The sequence below is a fragment of the Euleptes europaea genome, chromosome 4 (assembly GCF_029931775.1).
Source record: "Euleptes europaea isolate rEulEur1 chromosome 4, rEulEur1.hap1, whole genome shotgun sequence".
In the NCBI taxonomy this organism is placed as follows: Eukaryota; Metazoa; Chordata; class Lepidosauria; order Squamata; family Sphaerodactylidae; genus Euleptes; species Euleptes europaea.
This window is the reverse complement of record NC_079315.1, coordinates 68,324,900-68,341,244: the sequence shown is the minus strand read 5'-3', so window position 1 is coordinate 68,341,244 and position 16,345 is coordinate 68,324,900. Positions and strand designations below refer to the sequence as shown.

The following is a 16,345-nucleotide window of genomic DNA, read 5'->3' as shown; positions in this document are numbered from 1 at the left end:
GGACTGCTGGACTGATCCAGCAGGTCTCTTATATGTATTACTTTGTGCTTTAATTATTTGCTGCTGTTTTAGTTAGATTTTAACACTACTCATTTTATGCTGCTTATTTTTCATATTATGTGGTTTATCAGGAAACAAATCAGCAGTGTTGAGACAGTAGTATATAAATATTATCAATAAATTTGGAAGGCTGTCGCTCTCCTTTCCTTCCCCAAAAGCTTTCCAACCAACCATACTGTATAACAGATAACCAAGATTTGCAGTGTGCTTTTATATATAGGCAGAGTTTGAGAAAGGTCATGCACAAACATCTCTCACTTGATAACCTGCACCAAAGGCTCTTTAGGTGATTCATCACGTAGAAGAAATATCCACTAAGTGCTTTTTGCACTTAGTATATTTCTCCCCCTGAGACCTCCCCCTGAGACCCTGGAGAGCTGCTGCCGGTCTGAGTAGACAGTACCAACTTTGATGGACCAAGGGTCTGATTCAGTATAAGGCAGCTTCATGTGTTCATGCGCATCTGTCTCTGTGAAGGAGACTTAAACAAATGTACAGTGCCACCACCACAGCTGAGGAATTTTCAGACTGGTGAGAAGCAGAGGGACATGGTGTAAAAGGCCAAATCAACCCTGGGATCTCATTGGACTGACTGTTCAGCATCGGTGTCATCAACCACAGAAGCTTTGTGTGAACAGGCACTAGATACTGGTGCTGTTTCACATTGGATCCTGTCCATACATCTCTGTTAGGCCGTATTATAACGCCAAAATATACTAAGTAGCCTTATCACAACAGTGGCATAATAGCTAGTGAATCCTTTTGCAAACTAGCTCCATGGAGCAGACTTACCACAACAGGTGTCAAGGAAAAGAGGAGTGGAGAGGATTTATTTTCTATTATTTGCCTCTACGCCTAATTCCTCCTTGTGTTTCTTGTTTTCTCTCTGCAATACTACATGTTTTGATAACAGGCTTATATATGTTCCATTAGACTTTTAAAAAGTATAGCCATGTCTATTTTTCAAAATATTAAACTACTGTAGAGAAAGAAAGGGGGGACAGAACTAAATGAATGCTGTCAAGTTGTGACTGTGATCACTTTTCTGTTCATCATTCAAGAATCTTGAAATTGTCGTGCATATTTTAGTAATGCTGTTCTGAAGCATTGTGGGCAACACCAGTGAACCGAGGTCATTGCATCTAGAATTTTTTAGGTAACAAGTTGGCTGACTTGACCATTGAGCTACTTAGGTAAAATGACTTGTAAACTGATGTCACTGATATTGACTAGAAGAGTTTATTATAAAGCACATAACATGTTTATTTCAGTCAACTGTGTATTTTAGAGTAAATGTGTGATTTGTGAGTGTAGCATCTTTACAACACATCAGTTGTCAACAGAATATGATTTTGCAAGTTATTATTAGAAGATATAAAGGAATGGATTTACATCCTCAGGACTAAATGGACTTTTCTGCTACCTCACTCGGTGAAAGCCTTTTGCACACCACCCTCTGAAAAGCCATACCTGAGGGACAGTGAAGCTTCAAAAACTATCCAAGACTGCATGAATAGACTGCAGCCAGGGGATGAGGGTCTACACAAACAGGAGATTCTCTATTCTGTAAACAGTTCTGGCTCTAAGCCATTAGTTATTCAAATCCTGAGTTCTTTTTAATGGCTATTCCATGTTACTGTGAAATCCATCCAAATCCTTTATCCATGGAAACTGGTCCTTCAGTAAGCGTATCAACTGACAAAGGATAGCCCTATATCTATGAAGTGTTCAATCTAGCCCATTTCCTGAGCATTTATGAAGGTTTCACTAATGGAAACTTTATGTTTAATTGTTACTAAAATGGAAGGAAGATTAACAGATAGGAAATTTGGATGTAGATTCAGTGATGGTAAGTATGGATAGGATTTCAAGAGGAGTTATATGAAAAGAGTGAATTGTGTCTATGTACATTCTAGAAACAAAGGATAAGTTAATCTAGAAGTCTAAACCTTTGTTCTCGTTTTTTCAGTTAAAATGGATTCAGATTGGTGGTGGAACTCACAGTGGCCCACTGATCTCCATGAAATGCTTCTCCTGGGGGAGAGGGTACCTTGAGGAACAACATGAGGGGAGGTCAACAGTGGGAAAGTGGAATCATTTTAAATTGTTTGTTTAGTCTGGTTCCAATTTATATGATTTAATCAGTAAGTCTTTGAGCTTAAGTCTTCCAACAACATAAAACATTATTTCATGCAATACTTTTGGTTTTAGGGGCTGCAATATCAGTGGCAGAAATCAGGTCAAATTTCCCTGGAGCATATGGTACATAACTTAACATGGGACCCGACAGGTAAGCACAAAAATAACTAAACATTTTTCTTATCTTTTCATTTTGATTGACACATATTACTGTTTAGGGAACAGCATTGGCATAATTATGCAGAATGCTTCCTATTCCTTTTCAGTTGCTCTACACCAGGGGGGGTGCATACTTTTGTTTTGTGGGAGGTACTTAATTTTTTAAGAGACTCCAGAACTACCATTCAAAAAATGGCAGCTTGGTAGGTAGTCAGTTATAAAATGACAGCTTGAGCAAATATTGCATTACCGAGCAGTGTTCAGGTGGGAATACCTTTCCCCTGCTGTTCACAAAGCAAGCCACATCAGCACCCCAAACTGTAACTTGCTATGCAGGGAAAATATATAGCTCTTCTTAGTGGGAACTGCGCTTGTGCATGTCAGCCACAGAGAAGAAACTAGCAAGCTTCTAGAAAGGTTTGTAGTTTAAGAACACTTTCCTTTGTCCTCTCTGACTTGCGCCCAGTGCCAACAGTTCTTCCCGCCCAAATGGGCACGTGACGGAGGGGAGGGGAAGCTCTCTTCCCTCAGTTCTCTCTCTGCCACCGTGGAATGAGGGCGTGTATTCAGCGAGCTTCGTGAATTTTCCCTCAGGGAAGATTTTTTCAGTCATCAGATTGTTCTTAAATCAGCAAGATTTGTGAGTTCAAAACTTACGTCTTCAGCTCATCAGAACGCCTTCTCAGTATGGTGTTATTTTAAAAATGTCTCACTTGCGGGACCAGAATGGTGCAGAATAACAAGAGTTCAAAATGCTTATTCTGCTTGGGTGAGGGTCACATCCCCTCCTTGTGTTGAGCCTGTGGGCTCCTTACACCCAAGGCCAGGCAAGAAAGGTCAGCTGGACTAAAAGCCTCCCTTTGGAAAAAACCTTGAAGGCTTTACACAAGCTGAGTGAGCAGTCTGTAAGGGCCAGATCTCCATCGACAGCTTCAGTGCCGCCACCGGTGTCAAAGCCAAGGCAGGAGACATTGCCTGCTGACAAGAGAGCAGCATATGAACCCCAGGTCAAGAAGGCTATGAAAAAGTAGAAAAATATGTCAGCTTCAAGATCGTGGTTGAAGAAGTCAGCTCTGTTGCCGTCAAAGGTGGTCAACGTTGACCCAAGCCCACCAGAGAAGTCGGGACAGAGAAAGTCGGCTCCAGTGGCGTTAGGTGCTGAAAGGCCTAATAAGCACAGAAAAAAGGAGGAAAGGGGGATTCCCCGCGTAGAAGCTGAACCCCGTCAAAGTCGCTTCTGACACTGGATCAACGCTGAAGATCGCCATCTCCTTGGTGCCGAACCCTGTTGCTGGGATACAAGGAACACCTTTCCAGATCTTTTAGATGAGAAGCAACATCCAGAGAGGGGGAAGTGGCTTGATGTTGGTAGTTAGCTTTGGCTAACTGGTCCAGGCCAGCCTCTAATCTGGCCCTGGTGAAAAAGATTTTAAAAAGTTATAAGATCCAAGAGTCCAGGTCCGAATTTCTGTATTGCCACCTGCCAGTAAACTTCTTAGTAACTGAAGTTTGTGCCTTTAAAAACAAAACAGGATCCCAGTCAGCCCCCTGGAAAGGGAACTCTACTCTTCCTGAGCCCTTGTGCTGCCCATCGCCAGCTTTTCAGAGATAGGGAGATACCAAATGTTCTTCTGGGACAGGTTCGTTCAACTAATTGATCTCCTCCCAGAGGTCAAGAAAACAGTGGGGAAGGTTTTGCAGGCAGAGGGCTAAAGGCTGGGCAGAGACCAGTTAAATGCGGCTAGGCATGTGGCTGAAACCTCTAGCAGGACCATGGTGTCGAGCATAGACTTGAGACATCATTCCTGGCTATGTTTGTCTACCCTAGCCCCTGATTCCAAAGGAAGAGTTGAGGATATGCCTTTTGACCGTTTTGTCCCAATCTCTGCCCAGATGGGTGTTGACAGCCATCACCTTTGCTTATGACTCAGCCAGGTTGGAATGCCCGTTACCGGCGAAGGCCATTCTACCAAGGCACAGTCTTCTGCTGCTTTCAGTGCCAGCGTGGACACTCGCAGCACAGTCGTTCCCATTAATGTTCATCAGGCACTATTCCATGGACGTTGACACAGAGGCTGAGACATCTGTGGGGAGAGCGGTGTTGCAGTCGGTGTTACATTGAGCAGCCTCACACCCGCCTTCTTGGTAATAGAGCTTGTTACACTCCCATGTGAGAGTGCACAGAAGCCACGAAGATGAAAACAAAGTTGCACTTACCTGTGTTATTCATTGGGTGGTCTTCTGTGCTGGCACACATCCTTCCTTCCCCGGCTGTGGCCTGCTTGGATGCACTGTATTCGGGTTTTTCCACAGTGGCAGCAGGAGAACTGAGGGAAGAGCGCTTCCCCTCCCCTCTGTTACGTGCCCATAATTAATTTTTTCTTGTTTTCTTGGAACTCCTTTTGCTGCTGTTTGTATTAATTCCATAATAATTGGGGGGGGTGGCTCTCAGATATTTTGTAAGTTAACTTTCTTCTTGAATTTCAAGATTAAATGAAAGTCAACAGGAAAGTTTTATATATTTCAAATTTATTCACTCATGTAAGCCTCCTTTATTAGACAGTTTGAACTTAATTTCCAACATTTTAATGTTTCATTCTTTGCAAAGTATTTATGTGCCATAAACATAGTCTCCAAAAAGCAAATTTTAACATAATATGGGGAAAATTACAGGTTACATCAGGTTATTGCAGTGTTTTATTAGCTTCCATCTGTAGCCTCTAGTCCAGTGGTTCCCAAAGTGGGCAGTACCACCCCCTGGGGGGCGGTGGGATTACCTAGGGAGGCACTAAGAAGCAGGGGGGCACTAGAGGTGCGCCCCTTCAACCATGTTGTTCACTAATTTACAATAGATCAAGCTATGGCATCATGCTGGCAAATTTGGTGGGAACTATCGGAATTTCTTTCCAGACTTTGAAGAGCTGGTACCACTGGATCAAGTTCATCAGTTTTGTTGGATACATTTCAACTAAAAAGCTTTAATTTGATTTTGAATAGATGTTCAATTAATTATTACTGTTTTGAGATTTTATTGTTATTTTCTTTAGTTTGTCATGCAAACCCCTATTTTGAATAATGCTTTTTATAGGGTAGGGGGTGCTGGGGTTGAATTTGTGAAACCAAGGGGGGTTGCCCCCAAAAGTTTGGGAACCACTTCTCTAGTCCTTTTTTGTAGAAAGGTGGGCTAAAAGTGTCAGAAATGAATTATTATGTCTTCCTTTGCAGCACTAACTGTGCATTCCTAAGGAGAGTTACTCCAGTCTAAGACCATTGAAATGAATGTGTTTAGGCTGGAGTAACTCTCCTTAGGAATGCACTGTAAATCTACCATTCCCTTAGATCAGGGGTCTCCTGTGTGGTGCTTGCTGATACCTTTCCTGGCAACCACCAAGTGTTTTTAGAAAGTGGGTGGGGCCAGGTGGGGCTTTTGCCCAGCAAAGCTTCTGATTGACCACACTGTGCCAGAATTTCAAAGGTGCCCATAGGCTCAAAAAGGTGTATGCTTTCCACTAACTTCCTAATCATCACCTCAATAACTGTACTAATAACTGTTCATAGTGTACACGACTGTTAAGGCGGGCTTTCTTTTGCTGAGTTGATGCTATCAGAACTGCTTCTGAAGTATATGGCAAGCTGGTGGAATGGTGGGCAATCTCTTCCTGTTTTGTAGGCATTACACAATTGATATGGGGTGGTGCTAGCTGAGAGGGTCTTATGTCTTCCCCACTTTACTATGTACGTACATTTTCACTTAGCATTATTTATGAACTTTTTAAATTGTTGTGTTTGAACTGTTTCAAGATAAGTAGTTGAAGTTGTTTCTCTGACTTGATGGTTCCAGATGCAGATATTTAGATATATACTCTGACTTTAACCACCATATTTAATTTTCTTTTGTGTACAAATCTGAAAATTGTAGGCTCTCGTCTGTTGACTGGTTCCAACTGTCTGCAGCTATGGTCCAATATTAGTTTTGAAAATCCAGCAGAAGATGAAAACCATGAAAAAGCAGATGTTCAGGACTGGAGAATTGTTTGGCAATGCAAGTAAGGAACGTATAATTATTACCTTACCTATGTTCTTAAACTTTAGAGTGTTGCCTTATTTTGAACAGTAGTCCTGATATGCTGTAAACATGCTTTAAATTGCATTGCGTTTATGTGTTGAACAAACATTGTATTATTTTAAATTGGCCTCTAGGTTTAACAATAAGAGATTTCCTTCCTACCAAAATTTACACCTAGCCTTCAGGTAGCCGAGGTGGTATATGTACAATATACCTTTGTGTGCCAAAAAGGCAAGGGTGGAAGACATTTTATAAAAGCGTTAGAAGGTTTCTGCATTTAGGTCATGAGTTCACATGACTGCATAATTAACAATTAGACATCAGTATTAACAGGCAGATGACTTAAAAAAACAAAAATCTTAATGTCAAATAGCAGAAACACATTGTGAGGGGCTTTATTTCCTTTGAAGTTATTTGTGGCTGTTTAAACTTCTTCTTTTTTTCAGATAAAACTTTCTGAAAGTTCACAGTTTGCTCCATGAATATATTGTTGAGTCCCTGAGTCTCTGGCACCCTCTCTTTTTAAAAAAATATCTGAGTCAGAAAATTCCAGCACATTAAAGAAACACAAAAAAATGCAAACTCTCGGGCTAAGCACTAAAATGTAGTTTCAGAAGATTTTTCTAAACATTGTGATACTGTAAACCTTTGAGGCACATGCTTGTATGTTGAACCTAAAAGTTAATTATGTGAACATTTTAGGGATGATGAAAAATTCAAAAGCAAATGTTAGAAATCATATGCCTAAAGGGAGAACATTCACAATATAGGTATATTCTAATAGTCCTAGCTATTGTAGATCCTGTTCTGACTTTGTTGTTAGTAAGTCAGTTGACCAGATGATCCTACTTTCCCATCTCAGCTTAGTGGAGAACTCCGAAACTGCACCAGTAATGGGGTTTAATTATCTGGTGACAAGTAGGATAGTTGAATTTTAAGGAAGTTATTTTCCAATTCTGTTAATATTAAACGCCATTTTCATTACACTCTTGAGTAATACTTATATGTTGGTTTTTTGCTCTTCTACAGAACTGCTTCTCAAGTTCATCTAATGAAGTTTTCACCAGATGGAGAATTTTTTGCTACTGCTGGGAAGGTAAACAAGCTTTTAGTCTGCTTTGAAATGGCATTTCAAAGTATCAGATGAATCTAAATTGGCCAGCGTAACTCATCGTGTCTTTCACAAGTTGGCCTGCCTGACATAAAAATGTAGCTCCTGGCAGATTTTTTACTAGTGCTGTTTTCATTTGCTCCACATTAAAAGTCTTGTCTTCTAATAGAAGTTGGACACAATATCTGATATATTAGTGTGTAGCACTAGCCCAGTAGTTTCTCTGAAACACACATTCACTTATAACCTGAATACAGGGCAGTGCAATGTTGTGGTCTACTGAGTCAAAAGATTCTGAGTTTGCACAGGGGCTAAAGTCTGACTTACCGAGGGAAGGAATTTTACCTTTGGTGGACTGTCAGTCTCAGTCATTACACAGTATTACCAGAGGATAAAAGGTTGGACTTGGCATTTAGAAACCTGAATTTAAATGCTAGGGCTTTGTACAAACCCAGCTTACTATGCCTCAGGGTTGTTGTGATGATATAATGTTCCTTGGAAGAAGAGTTCCTCTAACAACAGGAAGACTAAGTCATACACTGTAATGTCTCATTTCTCACCAAAATAAGTTGTTAATCTTTTTGCCTAACAAAACAATCTCCGATGTAAAGACGACTAATTTACCATTCTGTGCAATGTTTTTGCTGAATGTTTGGCTTCACAATTCTTATGCTTTAAACATAAATATACATGATGCATGAGCATAACACACCAATAACAGAGTAGTCTGTAGCAACTGATCATGAACCCATGTGACGGCTAAGCATATTCATGTGATGGTTGTTTTCGAAGGACAAAGGCTTTCTTTGAAATTGATGCATTTGGCTACAGAGGACCACTTAGGGGAAAATACAGCTTATATGAGAGCCTCATTAAGGAAAACAATTCATCATTAGCAAGTAGTTGGTCTAATAAATATATTGGTTCGCCTGTTTAGAATGCCTTCATTCCCAAATTCTACAGAGCCCTTATAGAAAGCAGCCACATGAAATGGGAATGTGAAACAGGAGTGAGAGAGAGCACAAGTTAGATGGCAAATTTAATTTTATTGTGTGTTATTTTGCAAATTAAAAATCACCTGTTCTGTAATCTGGCATGGGCAGGACACTTTAGGAAACAGAAGGATCTCGTCTGTCTTCAAAGCACAGCAATCAGTGAAACACAGCAGAGTCCCTTACTGCTTTGATCTTCCCTAATACCTGGCTCCAAACAGATTTGAGGAGAGGCACAGCATAAAATGATGGTTGGCTGCCAAGCAGAGCCAGCATATTCGGATCACTGGTTAAGAAGAATGAAAAACAGCAGGTTGTGGCCCTCACTCTCAGCGTATTTAAGGAATTGTAGGAAGGAAAAACAATGTGGAAATCCCATCCCACTTCTCAAAGACTCCCGTTCCAGTATTCAGTAAGGTGCCAGGGGATGAAGCAGGCTAAACCTACCCATGTGTTTTTCTTTAACTGAGAGCTGCTGTCAATATTCTTTGCTCATGGAGCACATTTGGTCCTCGTCAGGCCATTTTTTTTCACATTAAGGTTATTTTACAAAGGCATATTTTACTGCATACCCAGGAAGCCCCCTAAATATATAGGAAGTTCTTTCTTTTCTGAGTGGGCCCATTTTGCTCCTTTCATTAGCATAACAAAGTACAACCAATATATTATTTACTATTAGATATTCTGACAAATGAGGGGTCTGCACCAGTTGGGAGCATACATGGGCTAATTTGGGTGTATAGGTGTCATTTCAAAGTGATTTCCTTGTCAGTTTTCACATGGTGAAATAATCTTTTAAAAGCAGTAAGAGCATCTGGAAAAATTGCCTTATGTTTTAGTATCAGTTGAAGAATAAATGGTGACGATATGGCAACGTTAACATTAATCTATACCAGTATTTTTCTTTGCTAGGATGATTGTCTCGTGAAGGTGTGGTATAATACTGATAGTTGGAAATCAGCAGTTTCTCCTCAAGTTCCAACACCAGAACCTATTGCACAGGAAGTAGATTTCTCATTTATTTATTTGGTTCACCCTCGGTCTGTTAATGGATTTTCATGGAGAAAGACGAGTAAATATATGCCACGGTGAGGACTGACTCCTTCAGGTTCTTCATACATTCATGTAACTAATACTTCCAAAGTTTAAATGGCTTTTCTCAAAGTTGTGCCCACCCTGGCTAGTATTAACAGTAATTATTAACTATAGAGCCAAGGAGGTTTCACTTTTAGAAGCTATTAATCCTAACATTGTGGTGAGATTACCTTTAGTTTTATACAGGTGTCCACTATTGGTGGCTTGCATCTGCTAGAGCATTTCTGCGGATGGAAGGATTTCTGTCCATGAGGTGTGCCTTTCTTGCCTTCCCGCCACCTACTGCAGCTCAAATTGCCTCCTCCCCGATGGTGTTGTTGGGGAAGGGTATCTCCAGGAACAACATTTTGAGCTTCAGCAGTAGGGAGAGACAAGAAATGAAAATCCTGTCATGTTCAGTCTGAATCCAGATTTTATTTTCTACTAGCCAGTTGCAAGTTTCAATTCTACCAGCATAAGATAATTTCTAGATTTATAGGACCTTAAACTTAATGTGAATTAAACTCATTGTCATTCAGTGTGTCATTTTTTCCATCTTCTCTTAGCCATGAATGCATTAAATTATTTTTACTGAGCTTTAATTTTGTAAGTTTGATTGATTTGCCCTTTCAAAATTGAATTATTTTGTCAGCAAATACATATTTTTACGTAAACTCAAATACTACAGCATTCACATTCTCTGATGAAGGAAATGTCTTTCACAAAATGAAGAAACTTGTGGAAGCCAAACATGAGACTGAGAAGGCTTTTTCCATACATAATCTTCTGAAGAGCACTATCATTCTATCTTCTTCAAAGGATAAGAAAAAAATTGTGTTTTGCCCCAGGACTGCTGAAGTACAATTTCAAACCATAGGCACATTCTACCAAAGTAATGGCCAGTTCTTCAGAGTTCCTGAAAGGGTATCCCTTACAAGAAGCTACCATCAGGACTACAGCCTCTACTTCTGTATTCACATTGTGCTCTTGATATCAAAGCATGACTGTATGCTAGTTATGGAAATACTGCTGTTTACATGATCTCATCAGCTCTTGGAAGCTAAGTAAGGTCGACCCTGGTTAGTGTTTGGATGGGAGACCACCAAGGAAGTCCAGGGTCATGATGTAAAGGCAGGTAACGGCGAACCATCTCTGAACTTCCCTTGCCTTGAAAACCCCATGGGGTCGCCATAAGTCAGCTGTGACTTGATGGCCAAAAAAATCAAAAAGATCTTTTCCTGAAGAGATACCAATACCACCTTTATGCAAGCCAGTTCCCCATATGTCAGACTGTGAAGAAGAAAAACAGGTTCCTTACCTGTAAGTAATGTTCTTCTTGTAATCAGTTGTCTCACAACTCTCCCTCTTTTCTTACTGCTGCCCTCTCAGGTTTTTTTCTCTGTAAGAACTTCTAGCAGTAGTAGACTCTTCAGTGTCCTCTTGAAGCAGGTGCAGAGCAAAATCATCTTCCTTTGGGGTGGAGATTTAGGTACCAATTTTGGACATAGAGCTCTAATAACTTTCTAGAGATGCTTCTGTAGTAGCACAGAATCCAATTATGTGTCTGCCCTGAGTCCACTTAAACATCAGTTATAGGTAAGAAACTAGTTTTTCTCCATGTTGTTTCCTTGTCTTCATCCCGTCCTGCATTTGTACATGACATGAAAATGTTATATTTTGTAGGCTATAGTCCAGTGTAGGATTCAGAAATACCTTTTTCTTTCCTTTTAAAAAAAAATAGTACTTTTGTTTACTCAGTCTCCCTTTTTTTCCCTAGTGGTGCTGTATGCAATGTACTGCTGACATGCTGCAAGGATAATATATGCCGTCTCTGGGCAGAAACTCTGTTGCCTAATGATAGTCTGCTCTACGGGGGTGGATGCAGCCATTGGCCTGAGCCAGTGAAATTAAGTAATAACTTTAAAAGAAATGCTTCTAGTAAGGAAAGTATGAAGAACGCTTTAGAGGTGAGAAGATATTCAGTTATCCAACCTTGAGAGAGCCTATCAAGGTTCTTTATAGTTTTAGCAGACATCTTTATTGACTTTTTTGCTTCAGTACTAAGAAATAATCCCGACTATGTTAATGCAACTCTTCAATAATGCAAGTTTTATATTAAGCAATATATTTTGCATTACAATGTTTTAATAAAATGTGCTTGCTGTATTCATACAAGCATGCTAAACTGCAGTGATGTTGAATGGTTTATTGCATATGTGTGCTTTGTATTTGAGTAATGTTGTACGAACAAAAGTAAAGTAGTCATTCTCCCAACAGTTAAATCTAAAGCCCTTTCGACGAGGGAGAAGAAGGTCTATAGCACTTGCCCATACTGGGTACTTGCCACATCAACAAGATCCTCATGAAGTTCATCGAAACACTCCACTGCAATCAAATGCACTTTGCCATTTTCATATTGCTGCCAGCATCAATCCAGCCACAGGTAATTAAGAATACAGTTTTGTAATATAAAGTGGTGCTACTCTCATTTTCTTTGGTAAAGTATTTGATTTTATATGGTTTACAATAGTTGTGTTAATGCTCTCTTGCAAAAGGAATATTCTTATACAGTAGGAACATGTTAGAAATTGATTTGATACATGACATGGTTTTTGTCTGTAACTGATGATTTTTAGGATAAAACAATTTATTTTAATTAAATAATGCAAATATAACTTTTTTTTGCTCACAGACATTCCTCTGCTCCCTTCCATCATGTCTCTGAGTCTTAATGAAAATGAAGAGAACAGTGGACCTTTTGTGGTGCACTGGCTAAACAATAAAGAATTGCATTTTACTTTATCAATGGAGGTCTTTTTACAACATCTTAAAAAGAATTTTGACCATATTTCTTCAGAGGCCAGCACAGAAGAATCTAATCAGATGGATATAAAATCTGATGAAGGTAAAGCATATGCTATTCTATTCTGTAATGAAAACCAAATATTTAGTAAGTGTTTTACCAGGTATATATTAGTTGTATAATGTTCTCATTTTTAAGGATTTACACCTCTGAATTGCTTGTGCAGAAATTGAATATATGTTTGAAAGGCAGTCTTCATTGGACTGGAGTCTAGTGTATATTTTTAATTGTGACACCTGCATGAATCCCTGACCCTCTTGAGTTTTTGGGGATCCTTATTGTTTTTAAACCTGACACTGCAAAGCATAAACTTTTTACATAGACAATTGTGTCAGAAGGTTGTACATGAAGGTTGTACATTCTGCTCAGCTAAATGCAGCACCTTCTTCCAAGCCAAGGAAACCTCTGCTGGAAGAAGAGCCTCTTCCTCTGGAGGAAGTCTCCACACTTAGCTGAGTGGCATAGGAGGATACATCCCAGTATCATCAAGGGAGGGGCTGTAGCTCAATGGTTGAGCATCTGCTTGGCATGTAGAAGGTCCCAGGTTCATTTATATAGGAAACAGGGATGGATCATAACAGATTGGTCCAGGAAAATGCACTATTTCAACTGATGTAATACCATATTGTTTAATACCATATTGATGCAATACTGCATTGTTTAACATGTCATGTTTAATACTTACGCTTTGTTCAGATGACAGCTCCATTTCAGATATCTGCAATCCCTTTTTATGGCTTCTCTGCAGTCCCACATGGGACTGCACATGCACAGGCCAGCCACGAAGAAAAGCTTGTCTTTCCATAATTTTCCAACGGCTTAGAACCTCCCCCCCCCCCATGCTGGAGCCAGCATTTCCTGCCCAAACTGCCATGTGACAAAGGCAGGGAGAGTGTTCTTCCTCCAATCTTCTCTTTGCCGCCAGGGAGAGAGGATCCATCTTTGATCTTTCCATACAACAAGTTCTCCTCGTGAGTTTTTTCTTAAACTTTGTATGGTGCTTTTCAAGAAGTGCAGAGACTGTGGGACAAAAATGTTGCAGTCCAACGAGAAAAATTCTTGTCTCTTTTGCCTGGGGGAAAGTCATAATACCGTGGCCTGTGACATCTGCTGCCAATTCTCCCCTAAAGCCCAGCATGAAAGAGCTGTGAGACTGAACACTATGGGAAAAGTGCTAGAGACTCCACAAAATCAGCCCGATATAGAAGTACCAGTATCTAATTGGCATCTACTAGACTCTGGTATATAGAAGTTTGGGCGGGGAAATACCAGCAGTATACAGGGGATGGAATGCTCTAAGTGCTTGGAAAATTCTAGAAAGCTTGAAACTCAACTCCACAGGTGGCCTGGGCATTCATAGTCCCATGTGTTCCTGAACAGAAACCACTTGATAAACAACAGTTACAGGTACCTCAACTTTGTTTTCTTAGCTTTATTTCATTGTCTATTAGATATGTCATCCTACTGAATGCATTGATTTACATTATGCAGGCAGTGAGAAAGGCTGATTATAAATAACAGAAATAAATGTCACAAAAAATAAAATTATGCAATAAATTGCATAGCCTTGCTTGAAGAGCGCATGGGAGGCATAACCTTCACAAGGATACCTTCCCGTCACCAGACTGAAAGAAACCCTCCCAGTATATCCAGTGTTTTGTGTGGAATCACATAGCATTATTGTATAAGCAGTTTTTTTCCAAAAGCAAAGCGTAGGTGTCATTCAGTGGCATTTGAAAAGTTTTGGTTTTCTTCCCTGTATTTGCTTAATAGCTTGTCCCAAATCACCCACTAGTCACTTCCTACCTTGCACAGTGAAGGGGGACCAGAATCCTCAAACAAGCTGCAGGTGGGCATGTGCCATAATAGGTTCACCTTCTTGCCATGCTTCTACTTTTTTGTGTGTGTGAATGTGTTTCCTTCATAGTTTATATGTAACCCCATTGTAATCAAAGAATATTAATCATGCCTTCCATAGGCTATGGGCTATAGCAGATGTCTGTTGTGCCCTGGAAAATGCTCCAAAAATGTTACCTATACCTTTATTATTTTAAAATAACTGAAATGTTTAAAAACATTTTTTCTTCTCACAGAAATGGACGAAAATAGAGAAGATCACAAAGGGAATCAAGAACAGTTAGAATTTAGTGGTGAAAAACCCGTTTCAAATTCAAGCTATGTTCCCTTGCCATCTGCTGTTATTGATCATGAAATTGAAGTACAGCTGTCTGAATGGAATAAAAATGCAGACATGTTATTTAGTATTCATCCTATGGATGGGTCATTGCTGGTATGGCATGTAGGTTGGCTAGATGAATACCAGCCAGGCATGTTTCGTCAAGTACAGGTACTGTGGCTTTTCTGAATAAAGTATCAATAATAGCTGAATATATGAAAAATATTTTTTTAAATAAAATACTAACTTTCTGAACAAAATATTTTCCTCCAGGCTATATTGGCCAGAGATCCTGGAGGGTTGTGTTGTTGTTGTTTTTGTCATCTTCTGGGCATAAAGCAGGGGTTACTGGGGGTGTGGGGGTGGAGATCGTTGTAAATTTCCTGCATTGTGTGGGGGCTTAGACTAGATGACCCTGGTGGTCCCTTCCAACTCTGATTCTGTGAAAATACTAAAATAGCTGATTGTTCATTGGGATTATTAACTTCTTTCTAATAGTTTGCTTTCCCTTGTAAAATATTTTAGGTGTCATTTGTTTCAAGGATCCCTGTAGCCTTTCCCACCGGCGATGCAAATTCACTTTGCAGAAGTATAGTGATGTATGCTTGTACCAAGAATGTTGATCTAGCTATTCAACAAGGCAAACAAAAACTATCTAGCTTTGGCCATTCCTGCTCAATGTTAATCTCTTCAGGACACAGCAAATCATCGCACAGCTTAAAATTAAGCATCTTCACCCCAAATGTTATGATGATTTCTAAACATGCAGATGGATCTCTGAATCAGTGGCTAGTCAGTTTTGCAGAGGAATCCGCTTTTTCAACCGTACTCAGTATTTCCCACAAATCAAGATACTGTGGTCATCGTTTCCATCTTAATGACCTGGCTTGTCACTCAGTACTGCCGCTGTTACTTACAACCTCCCATCATAATGCAGTAAGGACGCCAGTTGTTGATAGCGGGCAAGAGGCACATGATGACTCACCTTCAACATCTCAGAATAAAAGCCCCACAGGCACATCATCACAGGATTTCACTGCTGTCTACAGTGAACTTATCCTTTGGAGAGTTGATCCTGTTGGGCCACTGTCTTTTTCTGGTGGCGTTTCGGAACTTGCACGAATCAACTCCCTTCATGTATCTGCTTTTTCAAATGTGGCGTGGCTGCCTACCCTTATACCCAGTTACTGCCTCGGTAAGTGTTTTTCCTGATAAATGAGAGCACTGACGGTTGCTGCATAGACTGGAAACAGTATTGAATGAAAACAGTGGTGTAATTTGCGAGTACCCTTTATTGATTGTATCTAAAGGATATGTTTTCACAATTGTCTTTAGGTGCATATTGCAATTCTCCAAGTGCTTGTTTTGTTGCAAGTGATGGACAGTATCTGAGACTCTATCAAGCTATCATAGATGCAAAAAAGCTTCTGTGTGAACTGTCAAATCCAGGAATTTCTGTAAGTAAAGATTAATTGAGATTCTCCATTAGACAAGTATAGTGATGTTGACAACTGAATTCAGTTGAGTGACTTGGGTTCATGAGATTCTTAATTGGGATTAGAGAACAAGCCATTGGACACTTGAGAATGTGCAACAGGTCTAAGTGGCATGTGGTTGGATCTTCACTTGCATGAACAAAAGAACAACTAGCAAACTCTTCCCTGACTTCCCTATCCCCAGCAGCCCCCCCCCCAAATCCTCTACT

At 40.0% G+C, this 16,345-nt stretch overlaps 1 protein-coding gene across 2 annotated transcripts in view; it reads left to right on the top strand.

The window, feature by feature from the left end:
* The window catches only part of DMXL1 (Dmx like 1), a 102,331-nt gene that overhangs the window by 18,722 nt on the left and 67,264 nt on the right, over positions 1-16,345 (top strand). For both annotated transcript variants that reach the window (XM_056847834.1, XM_056847833.1), the window contains exons 4-13: positions 2,272-2,350; positions 6,278-6,404; positions 7,454-7,520; positions 9,440-9,615; positions 11,379-11,568; positions 11,879-12,044; positions 12,294-12,506; positions 14,558-14,811; positions 15,166-15,835; positions 15,976-16,097. In XM_056847834.1, coding sequence (XP_056703812.1) covers positions 2,272-2,350; positions 6,278-6,404; positions 7,454-7,520; positions 9,440-9,615; positions 11,379-11,568; positions 11,879-12,044; positions 12,294-12,506; positions 14,558-14,811; positions 15,166-15,835; positions 15,976-16,097 — 2,064 coding nt within the window. The remainder of the gene's footprint in view (positions 1-2,271; positions 2,351-6,277; positions 6,405-7,453; positions 7,521-9,439; positions 9,616-11,378; positions 11,569-11,878; positions 12,045-12,293; positions 12,507-14,557; positions 14,812-15,165; positions 15,836-15,975; positions 16,098-16,345) is intronic.